Below are 18,828 nucleotides of genomic sequence, written 5' to 3'. Positions count from 1 at the left end.
ATGATGGTGGCAGGAGGGTCCACATTTAAGTAAAATGCATGTGTCTTCTGATACAACTGGCTCCAAGTACTGAATTAGCTCCAAGTACTGAATTAGCTCCAAGCACTGTACTGGGTCCAAGTACTGAATTAGCTCCAAGTACTGTATTGGTTTCAAGTAGTGTATTGGGTCCAAGTACTGAATTGGGTCCAAGTACTGAATTAGCTTCAAGTACTGTATTAGCTTCAAGCACTGTATTAGCTCCAAATTACATATTGGGTCCAAGTACTGTATGGGGTCCAAGTACTGTATTGGGTCCAAGTAGTGTATTGGGTCCAAGTACTGAATTAGCTCCAATTACTGTATTGGGTCCAAGTAGTGAATGAGCTCTGAGTACTGAATTAGTTCCAAGTACTGTATTGGGTCCAAGTTATGTATTGGGTCCAAGTAGTGAATTAGCTCCAAGTTATGTATTGGGTCCAAGTACTGTATTGGGTCCAAGTACTGAATTAGCTCCGAGTACTGAATTAGTTCCAAGTACTGTATTGGGTCCAAGTACTGTATTGGGTCCAAGTAGTGAATTAGCTCCAAGTACTGTATTGGATCCAAGTACTGTATTGGGTCCAAGTATTGAATTAGCTCCAAGTACTGAATTAGTTCCAAGTACTGAATTGGGTCCTAGTACTGTATTGGCTTCAAGTACTGTATTGGGTCCAAGTACTGAATTCGCTCCAAGTTATGCATTGGGTCCAAGTAGTGAATTAGCTCCAAGTTATGTATTGGGTCCAAGTACTGTATTGGGTCCAAATACTGTATTGGGTCCAAGTAATGAATTAGCTCTAAGTTATGTATTGGGTCCAAGTACTGTATTTGGTCCAAGTACTGTATTGGGTCCAAGTACTGAATTAGCTCCAAGTTATGTATTGGGTCCAAGTTCTGTATTGGGTCCAAGTACTGAATTAGCTCCAAGTTATGTATTGGGTCCAAGTACTGTATTGGGTCCAAGTACTGAATTAGCTCCAAGTTATGTATTGGGTCCAAGTACTGTATTGGGTCCAGGTACTTTATTGGGTCCAAGTACTGAATTAGCTCCAAGTACTGTATTGGGTCCAAGTACTGTATTGGGTCCAAGTACTGTATTGACACCAAGTACTGAATTAGCTCTAAGGCTTCAAGTACTGTATTGGGTCCAAGTACTGTATTGGGTCCAAGTTATGTATTGTCTCCAAGTACTGTATTGGGTCCAAGCAGTGAATTAGCTCCATGTTATGTATTGGGTCCAAGTACTGTATTGGCTTCAAGTACTGTATTGGGTCCAAGTACTGTATTAGCTCCAAGTACTGTATTGGCTTCAAGGACTGTTTTCACAGACAGTTGGGTTATTTTTAACTATGGTCAGCCATAAAAAACATTCATATTTATTTCGAAATAATCTATATTCAAGGGCTCTAATTACTTATTTGGTCCCTATTCCAATCTCATTATTTTTCATTTTCTAAAAGACACACTGGTTCCAAATGATGACTTTCAACATGAATTTCTTCTAGAAAATTATGTCAATCAGGAAAAGACACTGTGCATGCAATCTTCAGTAAGTGATAACATTCATCAATGGATGACTCCATGTTGTTAACACCCAGTGCCTTTCTTGTAAAATACTGTGCAATGCATTCTTGAGTGGGTGATACTATTGATTATTGGGTGACACCATGTTGTTAACAACCTGTGCCTTGCTTTTAAATTACTGTGTAGTACCTTCATTAATGGGTGCTGTTAATCACTCCTGAGACTCACTAAAATTAATAGTTGTATCTTTTCCTTTTTTCCACACCTTGCTACCTATGTAGTATATTTACAATATTACTGTGTGTGGCCATGTGACTGTTAACTGGCTTGAGCAGAACAAGATAACTGGAAATTTAATTTCAAGTGGCATGAAATATTTAAAATCCCTTTGATTCTGTCATCAGGATCATTTCACTCCATTGTTTAAAGTTTGTGTACATGGATTATACTTTGTGTGCTCAGAATTCTGAAAAGATTAAAGAGACTCAATCAGCATGAAATAATGTTAGTTTGGTTTTGGTGTTTAAAGTTTTGTTAAGTTGTCTACGCATACGCTATCTTCCAATGTTAAAACCCACAAATCTAATCTTTTGAATTCAAAACTTCTGAGCAAATTTTACAAATTGCCCAATTTGTCCCAAGCTGACTTCTCTGTTCCTTCAAGTCAGCCATTTAGTACTGCACCTTCCAATAAAGTACCAGACTAGTATATCTGTAGTACAGTATATATATATATATATATGTTTGGCTCATTACTGCATGTAGGAACATTTTCGCACAACACTGCATGCTTTCTTTCCTCAACAGCTAATGAATGCTTACCATAGTTTGTTTACAATGAAGCCAGACTTGATGTAGCCTTGATACTTAACATTACTGTTGTTCTAAAGTGTGTGCTGTTGCGACATTTTCATTCAACAGTTAATGTACATTTTAAGATGTTGAAGCAAGACACTGAACATGCCCATGAAGGAATGTCCATGTAGGAACTGTGATGGCTGACTGTTGTTGACTCGAAGCAGGAAGGTGCAGCAGCAGGCATAGTGACTAACTTCAAAGTAAGAATATCACTTCTCCACCAGCGCAGGAATGCCAATCTCAGATTAAGATGAAGTATGTTTCTTTAAATTAATAAAAGAAAGTGTTATATTGATTTGTTTTATTCAAGAGTCTTATTAACCTTTTAACTGATTTCAGTATTTGTGGCTTCCACCACATTCAGGCCAACTTAAATGTAGGCCAACAGAACTTGAAAACATGTCCACTTGCTTGTTTGAAAATCTGAATTTATTTGAAAAAAAAGACATCAAAGTCAGTATAAAAGCTTTATGACTTTAATTTGTAGAAAAGCGCCAATATGGACTTCAAGGGGTGTAAGATATTCATGAAAATTTTACTTATCGTTACGAAGTTAATCGACACTGGAGCACGTTACACAGAGCCGTTATTTGGGCAGTAAAACCTCGACCACCAAAACAAATATCTGGGTCAATGTTTTTCACTGTAGGACACGGACCAGAAATGTCAACAACAACAACAACAACAAAATAACTGCACCTCAGCCACCACCCTGAAAATTAAATGGTCCGTCCCTACAGTTTGATTGAAGTTATGAGCCACTCATCATTGAAAACGTTGACACTGATCCACATATTAGTGTGCCACTTATGCAAACGAAACTGCAGAATACTTCAGATATTGTTTTTGGTTATTTAAAAAAAAAACTGGTTCAAATGACAGTGAATACATTGAAATAAAAGAAATATATTCTAATAAATAAATGATTATATGACTTTAAACATACCTTGAAACAACAGAAATATACACGTCGCCCATGTGTATACGTTCCTACTTTCCGCAGAAGCCATGTTCCCAGCAAAGCCGAGGTTAAAATATTATATTGGATTTGATTGGGCATTGATAATGCATTGACGAATCAAATTGTATAAAATAAAACTACCTTGGAAAGCGAATGTTTACATCATGGCGGCCAAAGGTTACCCTAAATGGTTGCTTGACAGCAAAGAAGGCATTAATTCGACGAAAGTAAATTATTTAAACCAAACTTAAGATAAATTAATGAAAATGCAACAAAAATAACATTTTTATCTCTCACTTTCATCGTTGACATCTCTACTGTTTTAATAATTTTCACTTCACCACAACTAATAGTCACTATACCCACTTCTCCGATTCATCCAAGTCAAATACCGTCAGAAGCGTTTATGAATTATGGTTTGGAATTTATACATGTATGCGTACATTGGTTTCAGCATGCTGTTCACTGAGCTACCGTGACCCCAGCCGCTTTTAGTTAATTGCTTACAATGTTTATTAATGCAGATCAGGCCTATGGTTATCTTGACTGTTATCTTCATTACATCATTAATACCTCACAATGATATAAGGTCCATGATTACCATGACTGTTATCTTCATTATATCATTGATACATCACAGTGTTACCAGGTCTATGATTGCCTTGACTGTTATCTTCATTATGTCGTTGATACATCACAATGATGTCAGCCCTATGATTGCCTTGACTGTTATCTTCATTATGTCATTGATGCATCACAATGATATCAGGGTTATGATTGCCATGACTGTTATCTTTATTATGTCATTGATACATCACAGTGTTACCAGGTCTATGATTGCCTTGACTGTTATCTTCATTATGTCGTTGATACATCACAATGACGTCAGGCCTATGATTGCCTTGACTGTTATCTTCATTATGTCATTGATGCATCACAATGATATCAGGGTTATGATTGCCATGACTGTTATCTTTATTATGTCATTGATACATCACAGTGTTACCAGGTCTATGATTGCCTTGACTGTTATCTTCATTATGTCGTTGATACATCACAATGACGTCAGGCCTATGATTGCCTTGACTGTTATCTTCATTATATAATTGATACATCACAATGATGTCAGCCCTATGATTGCCTTGACTGTTATCTTCATTATGTCATTGATGCATCACAATGATATCAGGCACATAATTGCCATAACTGTTATCTTCATTATGTTGTTGATACATCACAATGATACCAGACTCATGATTGTGATGACTATTATTTTCATTATGTCATTAACACATCACAATGATATCAGGCCCATGATTGCCATGACTGTTATCTTCATTATGTCATTGATGCATCACAATGATATCAGGACTATGATTGCCATGACTGTTATCTTCATTATGCTATTGATATATCACAATGATATTAGGCCTATGATTGCCTCAACTCACAATGATATCAGGCCTATGATTGCCATGACTTTTATCTTCATTATGTCATTGATACATCACAATGACATTAATGCACCTTGGAGCAAACAGATTTTTAAAAAAACTTTTCTAGACAGGTGTTGATAATTTGAAAATGTCATTTTGACTTTCCAGAGATTTCGTATTTATGATCAATAGTAGCTGTAAAATATTTAAATCTTTGATGGTTCTTGGGGAAAAAATAAAATTATAAGTATACAGTTGAGTAATAGGAATATGGGAGGTATGTTCATGCCCATTTCTGCTGTTTGTTTTTGATTTGATCAGATTGTAGCTGAGGATATTTAGCAGTGTTTTTAAAACATTTGTAGAAGAAGGAAATGTATTAATCTGTTTTCCTGTCTACATTAATGTCCTCTTAATGTGGATATATATAATGGAACTGCATGAATACAGAATTTGGTTGTAGATCTTCAGCTGATTAACCATTTTATTGTCATGTTGTTAAAACAATTTAAAGATGTTAGTATAGTGTATTCAGTACAGCTATGTTTAACAGCTATTGTGAAGAACAAAGGTAGATTTGGTATTCACTGTGATTTTCTTGACCTTATTGCTGTGAAGTTAGTTATCTGCGAGTCATACTGAGTTGTTAAGTGATAATCATTGGAAATCTTTCAATGGCAACAGTCTCTGGAGATTCAGACTACTTTTTTTTCCAGTTGTAAATTTTCTGAAGTTCAAACTGTATGTATGTCATTTGGCACATCTTAATCATTAACAAAATATGGAAATATTAATTTCTCATATCATTCACTTTATTCTTATTGTGATAATAAACAGATAAAAAAACAGAAATCATAGTTTTGAAAACATTGAATAGAGACCTTGAAAACAGTTATCCGATGATAATGAATGTAGAATTTGCAGACTTGTCCCATGACGAATGTATGAACTTGTAGACCTGTCATATGATGATGAATGTCAAACCTGAAAATTGACTTGTCCCATGAGGATAAATGTAGAACTTCAATACTTGTCCTATGATAACGAATAAAGAACTTGAGTCATCCCATGATGAAGAATATAGAACTTGTTGACTCATCCCATGATTAAGAATGTAGAACTTGTAGACTTGTCCCATGATAAAGAATATAGAACTTGTAGACTTGTCCTATGATAACGAATAAAGAACTTGACTCATCCCATGGTAAAGAATATAGAACTTGTAGACTAGTCCCATGATGAAGTTGAAAATGGTATTGTCCCGTTACTATCAAACTTGAAAATTGATTTGTAGCTTGATGATGGATGTAAAACTGCAAGACTTGTCCCATGATAATGAATATAGTACTTAAAGAGTGTCTTGTCCCATAACAATATGTAGAACTCGAAAATTAAATTGTCTTATTATAATAAAAACTTAGAGACTTTGAGATAATTCTTACTTAAATTGAATTAGCATCACTACAATGGAAAAAGTACCATTCTCTCTTGTCATTATATGCCTTATATAATGGTGATCTTTATTGTTGTCATTTCATTTTATACTCTATGTCTGATTGAAATATTCAGACAAAAATCTGAGCTGTCACTTTTTTTGCATTACAACTTATTGTGTTCTGAATCTTTACATGTAGATGACCTTTTTTTCTTGGAAATAATTATTTACAAGATTACAGCAGCAGGTGGACTTCTGAGATTTACAAAAGCATTTTTAAGTTTCCAGTCACCATGACTACAAAAGCATTTTTAAGTTTCCAGTCACCATGACTACAAAAGCATTTTTAAGTTTCCAGTCACCATGACTACAAAAGCATTTTTAAGTTTCCAGTCACCATGACTACAAAAACATTTTTAAGTTTCCAGTCACCATGTCAGTGAATTCAGATATGAAATATTAAAAAAATGCATGCAATTTGATTTCATAGATAATTTGTATATTTCAACACTCAGGAGTGGAATGCCTTTCTCCATGAACTACATGATGCAATCCAGCAGCAGCTTACAGAAAGTCATGTCCAGTACTTTAGTGATCTGTCTGAGGCTGAAAAGGAACTCTTCATACAGAGGGCAACCAAAGCCATTGATGGAGGTACAGTGCAAACAGTGATAACTGTCATCACTTATATAGTCTGATACCATAACATACATATATTGATACAATTCACAAGGCCATTGATGCAGGTACAGTGCAAGCAGTTGACAACTGTCATCAGTACAGTGCAATCTGTTGACAGTGCAAGCAGTCGACAACTGTCATGAGTACAGTGCAAGCAGTCGACAATTGTCATCAGTACAGTGCAAGCAGTCGACAACTGTCATCAGTACAGTGCAAGCAGTTGACAACTGTCATCAGTACAGTACAAGCAGTCGACAACTGTTATCAGTACAGTGCAAGCATTTGACAGCTGTCATCATTACAGTGCAAACAGTGGACAACTGTCATCCCATTTAATTGTGCATCAGTGTGTCCTCAAGTTTCCTTCATTGATATATTATCAATAGTGGCATCACATATACAGTCATGTCAAGACATAAATAGATCAAAACAATTCATATCCAGAATCTAGTTGCTATGGAGACAGCATGTTTGGCTTCTTGATTCAAAGTGATTCATTTGTCAATGTGATTTTCTGCCATACACTTTCACAATCACTGAATAATCATATAAAGATTGTGTGTATGTATATTAAAATGGTTTGCAACATTGTTAATTTTTTGTTCACTCTTTTGAAATTCATGACTATGTTTTTTGTTATAAAGAATCTCCTGCTTGACATGCATACACTGCTTTTTCCACACTTCTTACAGACAGTAGAATAAATAAGTTCCACTGATTGACAGTTTATATGGCCTGGACTTTGTATTCTCTCTGGTGTGTCATGTAAAATTGGATGGATTTAATCACATATTTACATACCGTACATTTCTTCCCACAAGGTCTACACTCAGTTTCTTCTTCAATGTGAAATCTTAAAGTTTGTTTCTTGTTGACATAAATGTCTCCTAGGGTGCATTTTCATTTGAGATATAAAAATGGTGGAGTGTGTTTCTTTTTGACACTTAGGGAACTGTTGTATCAGTGCTGGATTACCAAATATTCAGAGTAGGCACCGGCCTAGGTGCCCCACGATAATGGATCAAAATAATATTGATAAAACGTATTAGGAGATAATTTGCAAGGGGGGCCCCAAGATTTCAACTGCCTAAGGGCCTAAGGGCCTCTGCAGAGTTTTTAACTCGACACTGTGTTGTATTTGAAATATACAAGTGGTGGATCTTGGTAGAGTCACTTTAGATACTCTGTCTGATGGAAAGATTTTATTATTCTGATTTCATGTATTTTTGGTACACTTTACACCATGTGATACCTGATCATTATTGACTTAAGGTTTATTCTTCAAGAGATGATTCCTGTCCAACATCAACCTGTTCCTTTTGTTTCTCAATTAATTACAAAAGAGAGTCAGATTGTTTTTAAAATTTTAAATTTTTTTAAACCTATAATTTATACAGTGGCTAAATTTATAATGTGAATTGTATTGATGGTATGAATCAGCATGACTTGAGGAGACTTCGGCATATTTCACTATATATACTGTATTGATGGTATGAATCAGCATGACTTGAGGAGACTTCGGCATATTTCACTATATATTCAATATAAAGGTTGTTTTTGATGGAATTATAGATATGCATCCTTCCCTTGTTATAACATAATAGCTGGCGACCATAGTAGCTGGGGACCATAATAACTGTCCTTCTTAAGTACAGAACTTCATTATAGCAAGAATAGTGTTATGTACAGAACATGGTATAGCAGGAATGATACAAATTGTCAGATAATAGTGAAATGCAATATAATGAGAGAGCCATATGTACAAAGGCCAGAAATCATTCACTGTACAAAAGCCTTAATGCACTGTACAAAAGCATTAATGCACTGTGCAGCTGTCACAATGCCCTGTACAACTGCCTTAGTGCACCTGTACAACTACCTTAGTGCACCTGTACAACTGCCTTAATGCACCATACAACTGTAATAATGCACTGAAAATAGTATAAAGTTATCATTTCTAATTATACATTGATTATAGCAGTTTTAAGCATTGTCTCCTTTTTAGGACTCTAAATGAAAATTTCTGAAATTTTTGAAGTTTTTATGCATTGTGAATTTCGTTTGTAGGAACTGCTTTCAGCAGTCTGTACAAAAAAGTTTCCCTGATACTGGACCAAAATATGAATGAGGATGTGTCTAGGGCACTGCTGGAGGATGCGCCATTTGGGACCAAATCAGACCTGATAGTGGAATGTGCAGAGGAAGGATCACTGAGCTTGTTGAAAAAATGGCCTGACATGAAAACAAAACTGCATCACTGTCTGAATCAGCCTCTAACAGTACGGGTCAGGCCACTTGCATGGAAACTTTACCTCTCCAATACAAAAGGTAAGGAATCTGTACTTCTCCAATACAAAAGGTAAGAGAAACTGTACCTCTGTCACACAAAAGTAAGGAATCTGTACCTCTCTAATACAAAAGGTAAGAGAAACTGTACGTCTGTCACACAAAAGTAAGGAATCTGTACCTCTCCAATACAAAAGGTAAGGAATCTGTACCTCTCCCATACAAAAGGTAAGGAAACTTTACCTCTCCAATACAAAAGTTAAGGAATCTGTACCTCTCCAATACAAAAGTTAAGGAATCTGTACCTCTCCAATTCAAAAGGTAAGGAATTTGTACCTCTCCAATACAAAAGGTAAGAGTAACTGTACCTCTGTCACACAAAAGTAAGGAATCTGTACCTCTCTAATACAAAAGGTAAGAGAAACTGTACCTCTCTCACACGAAAGTAACAGAAACTGTACCACTTTAATACCAAAGTTAAGGGAAACTATATCTTTCCAATACAAAATGACAAAATGTAAGTAAAAATGTACCTTTATGATTAAAGGTAAGGCAGTTCAGTACAAAGTGCAAAGAAAAACTGTATCTCTCTCATATAAAATGTAAGGGAAATTACCTGTCTGATACAGAAGGTAATGGAAACTATCCTTCTTGAATACAGAAGGTGATGAAAATTGTACCCTATCCAATACACGTGATGAAAACCATACTATATAATATAGAAGCTAATGAAAATGGTACCAGTCCATACAGAAGGTGATGAAAACTGTACCTATCTAATACAGAAGGTGTTGAAAACTACCTATCTAATACAGAATGTGTTGAAAACTGTACCTATCTAATACAGAAGGTGTTGAAAACTACCTATCTAATACAGAAAGGGTTGAAAACTGTACCTTTCTAATGCAGGTGTTGAAAACTGTACCTATCTAATACAGAAGGTGTTGAAAACTACCTATCTAATACAGAATGTGTTGAAAACTGTACCTATCTAATACAGAAGGTGTTGAAAACTACCTATCTAATACAGAATGTGTTGAAAACTGTACCTATCTAATACAGAAGGTGTTGAAAACTACCTAATACAGAATGTGTTGAAAACTGTACCTATCTAATACAGAATGTGTTGAAACTGTACCTGTCTAATACAGGTGTTGAAAACTGTACCTATCTAATACAGAAGGTGTTGAAAACTGTACCTATCTAATACAGAAGGTGTTGAAAACTGTACCTATCTAATACATAGCCAGCAATTATTTTCTTTATACATCAAATAAATTATCTTGCAAAGGCTTGAGAATACTTTTGATACTACAAACTACACCATTTCCAAAATAACTCATGCCCTGATAACTCACAAACCTGCTTATTAATGTGGGGTTAGTCATGGATCCCTTTTTTTTACCTACCAAAACTTGTATTCCTATTTGTTGAATATGATGAAAATCACGATCAAAACTGGTAACTGTAACCTTGATATATTGCTATGGAAACTGAAACTTTGATATATTGCTATGGTAACTGAAACCTTGATATATTGCTGTGGTAACTGAAACCTTGATATATTGCTATGGTAACTGAAACATTGATATATTGCTATGGAAACTCACAATCTATACTACAAGTCATATATTCTTCCAACAATGGATTATTGTTCAGATGTATGGGGAAACTGTGCTAAATCTGAGCTTGACAGGATTTATAAGCTTCAGAAATGAGCAGCACGCGTAAATTTAGATGGTTCTATTGATCGTCCCTCAAAAGCATTATTTACAGAACTCAAATGGTTCATAATATATGACATGATAGATTTTCACAAGGCAGTTCTTTTATATGAATGTCTACATGAAACTGCACCAGAGTATCTTCAGGACTTATTCAGGCCTTTTTCAAAACATTACCAGTAGAGATCAATATAACATGGAAACCTTCTAGCACCAAAACCAAGAACAGAGCAAATTAAAACATTTCCAATACTCTGGTACAGTTCTGTGGAACAAGCTTCCACTACATGTAAAATCTGCTGAAAATATTAGAGTATTTAAGAAGAGATATCATGAACATGTATGTGTTTCTAATAGATAATGGAATTTAGTATTTTACACTAAACATGTTAAAATAAACAGTAATTATTGCTATCTTCATATAATGTGCATTGTTATACTCTCCTTAAGAGGGCCTCAAGGGAGAATAGTCCTTGACTAATGAGTCACCCTCTATAAATAAAGCATTATTATTTTTATTATTATTATTATTATTATTATTATTATTATTATTATTATTGCGCATTTTATTGTCAAAAATGGTTTATATGACCTGGAAATTTGAAACATTATGAAATTGTCAACTTTTGATAAGAAGTCTTGTATTTTGTTAAAATTTATTTCCAAACAACATTCATCCGTAACAGTATGCAACAAAATTTCAATCAATGAAATTATCACCAATGCCTAATTGAGGCAGCACTATGATAAATAAATACCAATTAAATAAGTTTTTTTATCAAGTGAAATGGGTATTTTAGTTATGTCTTTTAGCTAGGTTTAAGTGTAATGATCATAAATACAATGTGCCTTGCTGTATTCAAACATGAAATTGTCAATCTACTGTAACAGCTATGTCCGGGAGTGTTTCTGTGAGAACCTAATTAAGTGTTGACGGTGTTTTGATATCTAATTTGTGTAAGTATTTGTTGCATTGTTGCACTGAATTAAAAGCTGGCCTCCTTGTATTACCACATTAATTACGTCTTTTTTATCAAATAAAGGGGGTGGAGTAACTTATAAGTTAAAAAGCATGCAATTCCAACCTGCATAAGAGCTAGAGGCCCCGGTCTAGTGTCAGGTCAACTCATTTCAAGTGCTCAGTCAAACTTTTTTTTAAAAAATTGGGAGAATGTAATATAGTTAAACTACCTTAAATTAGCATACCATTCACAAATGTGATCAACGATAGTGAGGCAACCAAATGAAATAAATACTTGATGAAGTAAAATTCTTTTTCACAGATACATCTTATTAATGAAATGCTAGTTTCAGAGTTTGTAGTTAATTTGTAATTCCTGAACTTGCACTCAGAGATTTCCTCATGGATGAGAAGTTTCACTATTACTTGCAATGAAATCATGGCATCAATATTTTTTTACAGATTAATAATTTAAAAAATTGACTTTCAATGATGAGAGCTGTTTCATGAACTAAATGTTCCCTTTTTTAATAAAAGGAATCTTGTTTGATTGTGAATTTAAATCAATAACTAGCCTGGTTCCTTGCTTACTATACACCTTGTGTTGCATTCACAAGTGTAGAGAGCAAAGCAGGGAGTAGATGGATCAGGGAACCACACCTCTCAGCAACAACATAAAGTAGTGATGTAATGCACAAAGTTTTTGAGAACGTGTGAAGGTTGTTATGGTTTCCAGTTGGATTAATGTTAACTATCTCTCAGCAGTTGGACATCTTGAAAATAAAGGTAATTTTTACATAAAAACCAATAACTTCAATAAAAAAGTGCTTTATTGACAATTATTCCCAACGCAGTTTTATAACAAGTATTCAGCCATCAAACAGACCAGTTAGCTCCCCACCCTGTCTGTTTTTGATATCCTACGAGAATAGTATCATTTTATATTTTATGGAGGTCCCTTGATAACTTGTGCTCTCACTTACTGTGCAGTCTATGTTTTTGGACCCTGTTGTGCATGAACTATCATGGTAGCAGTGTATACAGTGTATTTACTAGTCTTCACTGCTTATAAAGTGTATTTACCAGTCTTCACTGTGTATAAATTGTATTTACTAGTCTTCACTATTCATATGGTATATTTACCTTCATTCACTGTGTATAAAGTACATTTACCATACTTCACTGTGCATAGTGTTTTTACCAGTCTAAATTGTACAAAGAGGGTACTTACCAGACTTTACTGTGCATATAGTGTATTTACAAGTCTTCACTGTATATTCAGTGTATTTACCAGTCTTCACTGTGCATAGTGCATTTACCAGTCTTCACTGTGCATACAGTGTATTTACCATTCTTCAGTGTATACAGTGTATTTACCAGACTTAACTGTGCATAGTGTATTTACTAGTCTTCACTGTGCATACAGTGTATTTACCAGATTTCACAGTGTTTACAGTGTATTTACCAGACGTAACTGTGCATACAGATTATTTACCTTACTTTGCTGTCAATATAGTGTATTTACCAATCTTCACTGTGCACAATTTTAAAACCATTTTTTGCTGTTTTCAGTCATGACTAAAAAGAAACTGAATTATCAATTTATAAAGCATCCAAAGGGTAATACAATAATTCAAAGTTAGAAATAAATCATACATTTAATCATATCATATTTTTAATATGTAATTTACAGATTATAATATGTCAGGTGAGTATATCAGCACGAATGAGTTCAAGCATGTTTTTTTTATAGGCAAAAGGTAGCACATGAGTACACTGCATCAGGTCTTACAAAAAGGTTGTTGTTGTTGTTGTTGTGGGGTTTAATGCCATTTTTCAGCACATGATGGGCTATGCATGGCAGCCAGAATTAATGGTGGAGGAAGAACCCAGGAAAACCCCAGGAAGAACGACCGACCCACGAGAAGCTACTGGCAAGCTTTCTCACATACCCACATTGGCTGAATCCTACACTCGAACCCATGCAGACAGAGGTGAGATGGCAGTGATCCGTAATGGAGAGCACTTTAGACCACTCTGCCACTCAGGGCCCCCTCTTACAAAAAGGTAGTACATGAGTACACTGCATAAGGTCTTAGGAAAAGGTAGTACATGAGCACACTGCATCAGGTCTTAGGAAAAAGGTTGTTGTTGTTGTTGTGGGGTTTAACGCCATTTTTCAGCACGATAGGCTATACATGGCGGCCAGTATTAATGGTGGAGGAAGAACCCGGAAAACCCCGGAAAGAACCACCGACCCACGAGAAGCTACTGGCAGGCTTTCTCACATGCCCACATTGGCTGAATCCTACACTCGAACCCATGCAGACAGAGGTGAGATGGCAGTGATCCGTAATGGAGAGCACTTTAGACCACTCTGCCACTCAGGGCCCCCTCTTACAAAAAGGTAGTACATGAGTACACTGCATAAGGTCTTAGGAAAAGGTAGTACATGAGCACACTGCATCAGGTCTTAGGAAAAAGGTAGTACATGAGTACACTGCATTAGGTCATATGAAAGGGTAGTACATGAGTACACTGCATCAGGTCTTAGGAAAAGGTAGTACATAACTACACTGTGTCATTTCTTAGGGAAAAGGTAGCACATGAATACACTGCACCAGGTCTTAGGGAAAAGGTAGTACATGAGTGCATTGCACCAGGTCTTAGGAAAAAGGTAGTACATGAATATACTGCATTAGGTCTGAGGAAAAGGTAGTAAATGAGTACATTGCACCAGGTCTTAATGAAAAGGTAGTACATGAGTACACTGCATCAGGTCTTGGGAAAAGGAAGTATGTGAGTACACTACATCAGGTCATAAGAAAAGGTAGTACATAAGTACACTGCTTTAGGTTTGAGGTAAAGGTAGTACATGAGTACACTGCATCAGGTCTTAGGAAAAGGTAGTACAAATGTACACTGCATTAGGTCTCAGCAAAAGGTAGTACATGAGTACACTGCATCAGGTCTTGGGAAAAGGTAGTACATGAATACACTGCATTAGGTCTGAGGAAAAGGTAGTACATGAGTACACTGCATTAGGTCTGAGGAAAAGGTAGTACATAGTACACTGCATCAGGTCTTGGGAAAAGGTAGTACATGGATACACTGCATCAGGTCATAAGAAAAGGTAGTACATAAGTACACTGTTTTAGGCTTGAGATGAAGGTAGTACATGAATACACTGCATCAGGTCTTAGGAAAAGGTAGTACATGAGCACTCTGCATCAGGTCCTGTGTTCCTGAGGAAAACATTGCATTACATGAGGTCAACTTTATGTCTAAAATATAAAATATACAAAATTCTACGATTACCAGAGATTGATATTGAAATGTTTAGATACTTTATTATTGACCAGTGTAACTGCTATAATATACAAATTATAATCAAGAATGTCTTTGTGTTTTACTACATTTTATAGCAACCCATGAGTTGATTAAAGATTTGTAATAAAATAAAACAACTATTGTTCAGCAGTTTTAGACGAATAGGCAAAAGCTAACATTGGTTTTAAAAGTCTAACTACCAAATAGAAAGAACTTGCCCTGACAATGGAAATGTATGAAGACTGATTGTGTAGATATTGGAAATGAATGAAGACTGATTGTGTATATATTGGAAATGTGTGAAGACTGATTTTGTATATATTGGACATGTATGAATACTGATTGTGTAGATATTGGAAATGTGTGAGGATTGATTGTGTAGATATTGGAAATGTGTGAAGTCTGACAAGGGTAGAAATTGGAAATATGTGAAGACTGATTGTGTAGATACTGGAAATGTGAGAGGACTGATTGTATATATATTGGAAATATGTGAAGACTGATTGTGTAGATATTGGAAATGTGTGAGGACGGATTGCATTGATATTGGAAATATGTGAAGATTGATTGTGTAGATATTGGAAATGTGTGAAGACTGATTGTGTAGTTGTTGGAAATGTGTCAAGACTGATTGTGTAGATATTGGAAATATGTGAAGACTGTGTAGATATTGGAAATGTGTGAAGACTGATTATGTAGATATTGTAAATGCATGAAGACTGAATGTGTAGATATTGGAAATGTGTGAAGACCGATTGTGTAGATATTGGAAATGTGCAAAATCTGACAAGGGTAGAAATTGGAAATATGTGAAGACTGATTGTGTAGATATTGGAAATGTGTGAGGACTGATTGTATATATATTGGAAATATGTGAAGACTGATTGTGTAGATATTGGAAATGTGTGAGGACTGATTGCAAAGATATTGGAAATATGTGAAGATTGATTGTGTAGATATTGGAAATGTGTGAAGACTGATTGTGTAGTTGTTCGAAATATGTCAAGACTGATTGTGTAGATATTGGAAATATGTGAAGACTGATTGTGTACATATTGGAAATGTGTGAAGACTGATTATGTAGATATTGTAAATGCATGAAGACTGAATGTGTAGATATTGGAAATGTGTGAAGATGGATTGTGTAGATATTGGAAATGTGTGAAGACTGATTGTATAGATATTGGAAATGTGTGAAGACTGATTGTGTAGATATTAGAAATGTGTGAAGACTGATTATTTAATTATTGGAAATATGTGAAGATTGATTGTGTAGACATTGAATATGTGTGAAGACTGATTGTGTAGTTATTGGAAATGTGTGAAGACTGTGTAGATATTGGAAATTTCTGAAGACTAATTGTTTAGATATTATAAATTTGTGAAGGCTGATTGTGTAGACATTGGGAATGTGTGAATACTAATTGTGTAGATATTGGAAATTAATGAAGACTGACAAGGGTAGATATTGGAAATGTGTAAAGACTAATTGTATAGATATTTGAAATGTGTGAAGACTGTGTAGTTGTTGGAAATATGTGAAGACTGATTGTGTATATATTGGACATATGTGAATACTAATTGTTTAGTTATTGGATATATGTGAAGACTGATTGTATAGATATTGGAAATGTGTGAGGACTGATTGTGTAGATATTGGAAATGAATGAAGACTGACAAGGGTAGATATTGGAAATGTGTGAAGACTGATTGTGTAGATATTGGAAATGTGCGAAGTCTGATTGTGTAGTTATTGGAAATTTATAAAGACTGATTGTGTAGATGTTGGAAATGAATGAAGACTGACAAGGGTAGAAATTGGAAATGTGTGAAGATTGATTGTGTAGTTATTGAAAATGGTTCAAGACTGATTGTGTGGATATTGGAAATGTGTGAAGACTGATTGTGTAGATATTGGAAATGTGTGAGGACTGATTGTGTAGTTATCAAAAATGTGTGAAGACTGTAGATATTGGACATGTGTGAATACTAATTGTGTAGTTATTGGAAATGTGTGAAGACTGATTGTGTAGATATTGGAAATGTGTGAGGACTGATTGTATAGATATTGGATATATGTGAAGACTGATTGTGTAGATATTGGAAATGTGTGAAGATTGATTGTGTAGTTATTGAAAATGTGTCAAGACTGATTGTGTGGATATTGGAAATGTGTGAAGACTGATTGTGTAGATATTGGAAATGTGTGAGGACTGATTGTGTAGTTATCAAAAATGTGTGAAGACTGTAGATATTGGACATGTCTGAATACTAATGGTGTAGTTACTGGAAATGTGTGAAGACTGATTGTGTAGATATTGGAAATGTGTGAGGACGGATTGTGTAGATATTGGAAATGGATGAAGACTGACAAGGGTAGATATTGGAAATGTGTGAAGACTGATTGTGTAGATATTGGAAATTTGTGAAGTCTGATTGTGTAGTTTTTGGAAATGTATGAAGACTGATTGTGTATATATTGGAAATGTGTGAAGACATTATGCAGATATTGTAAATACATGAAGACTGAATGTGTAGATATTGGGAATGTATGAAGACTGATTGTATAGATATTGGTAATACATGAAGACTGTAGATGTTGGAAATGTGTGAGGATTGATTGTGTAGATATTGGAAATGTGTGAGGACTGATTGTGTAGATATTGGAAATATGTGAAGACTGATTGTGTGGATATTGGAAATGTGTGAAGACATTATGCAGATATTGTAAATACATGAAGACTGAATGTGTAGATATTGGGAATGTATGAAGACTGATTGTGTAGATATTGGTAATACATGAAGACTGTAGATGTTGGAAATGTGTGAGGATTGATTGTGTAGATATTGGAAATGTGTGAGGACTGATTGTGTAGATATTGGAAATATGTGAAGACTGATTGTGTGGATATTGGAAATGTGTGAAGACATTATGCAGATATTGTAAATACATGAAGACTGAATGTGTAGATATTGGGAATGTATGAAGACTGATTGTGTAGATATTGGTAATACATGAAGACTGTAGATGTTGGAAATGTGTGAGGATTGATTGTGTAGATATTGGAAATGTGTGAGGACTGATTGTGTAGATATTGGAAATGTGTGAGGACTGATTGTGTAGATATTGGAAATGTGTGAAGACCGATTGTGTAGATATTGGTGCTTGTGAAATGACATTATAATTTGTTTTTAATTATGGAAGATGATTGTTTGCCGCTGCGCATTTCATAGCACCATACATATGGAATTAAATTATTTGTGTACTTGTATCACAGTTAAAGTATTACCACATAATAAATCTTAGGAAAACACGATTTTGTTGTTGTTACTACTTCTTTATGAAACATTTTAAAGTGTACTTTCACTTTAGAAGATTATGAATCAGAATACAAAGAAAACTTTCAACTTGAAGAAGCACCATTATACACAAGTATGTCTGGCAAACTGACAATAATATTTGGGCTGTTTCAATTTTTAATGAAGCTTTTGAGACCAGTTTAGAACACCAATATTTGTGAATTACATAGATTTAAAATGATCTCATCTTGGAGACTTGACAATTGTTGGTCACCAGAATGAGAAGAGTTTAAAAATCATTCCAGCAGATG

The 18,828-nt window shown here is 34.9% G+C and overlaps 2 protein-coding genes across 2 annotated transcripts in view; one reads left to right on the top strand and one right to left on the bottom strand.

The window, feature by feature from the left end:
• The window catches only part of LOC149779689 (beta-1,3-glucosyltransferase-like), a 61,097-nt gene extending 57,672 nt beyond the window's left edge, over positions 1–3,425 (bottom strand). The window contains exon 1 of the mRNA XM_089940534.1: positions 3,350–3,425. Coding sequence (XP_089796660.1) covers positions 3,350–3,413 — 64 coding nt within the window. The 5' untranslated portion in view covers positions 3,414–3,425. The remainder of the gene's footprint in view (positions 1–3,349) is intronic.
• Positions 3,426–3,525: 100 nt separating this feature from the next.
• The window catches only part of LOC149779688 (uncharacterized), a 96,792-nt gene continuing 81,489 nt past the window's right edge, over positions 3,526–18,828 (top strand). Inside the window, exons 1-3 of the mRNA XM_089940533.1 lie at positions 3,526–3,591; positions 6,751–6,889; positions 8,984–9,244. Of these exons, the coding sequence (XP_089796659.1) occupies positions 3,529–3,591; positions 6,751–6,889; positions 8,984–9,244 (463 nt within the window). The 5' untranslated portion in view covers positions 3,526–3,528. The remainder of the gene's footprint in view (positions 3,592–6,750; positions 6,890–8,983; positions 9,245–18,828) is intronic.

The sequence above is a fragment of the Sinohyriopsis cumingii genome, chromosome 17, assembly GCF_028554795.1.
Source record: "Sinohyriopsis cumingii isolate HCF-2022 chromosome 17, ASM2855479v2, whole genome shotgun sequence".
NCBI classification, from domain to species: Eukaryota; Metazoa; Mollusca; class Bivalvia; order Unionida; family Unionidae; genus Sinohyriopsis; species Sinohyriopsis cumingii.
Note: the sequence above shows the minus strand (reverse complement) of the source record. Positions and strands in the feature narration are given on the sequence as shown.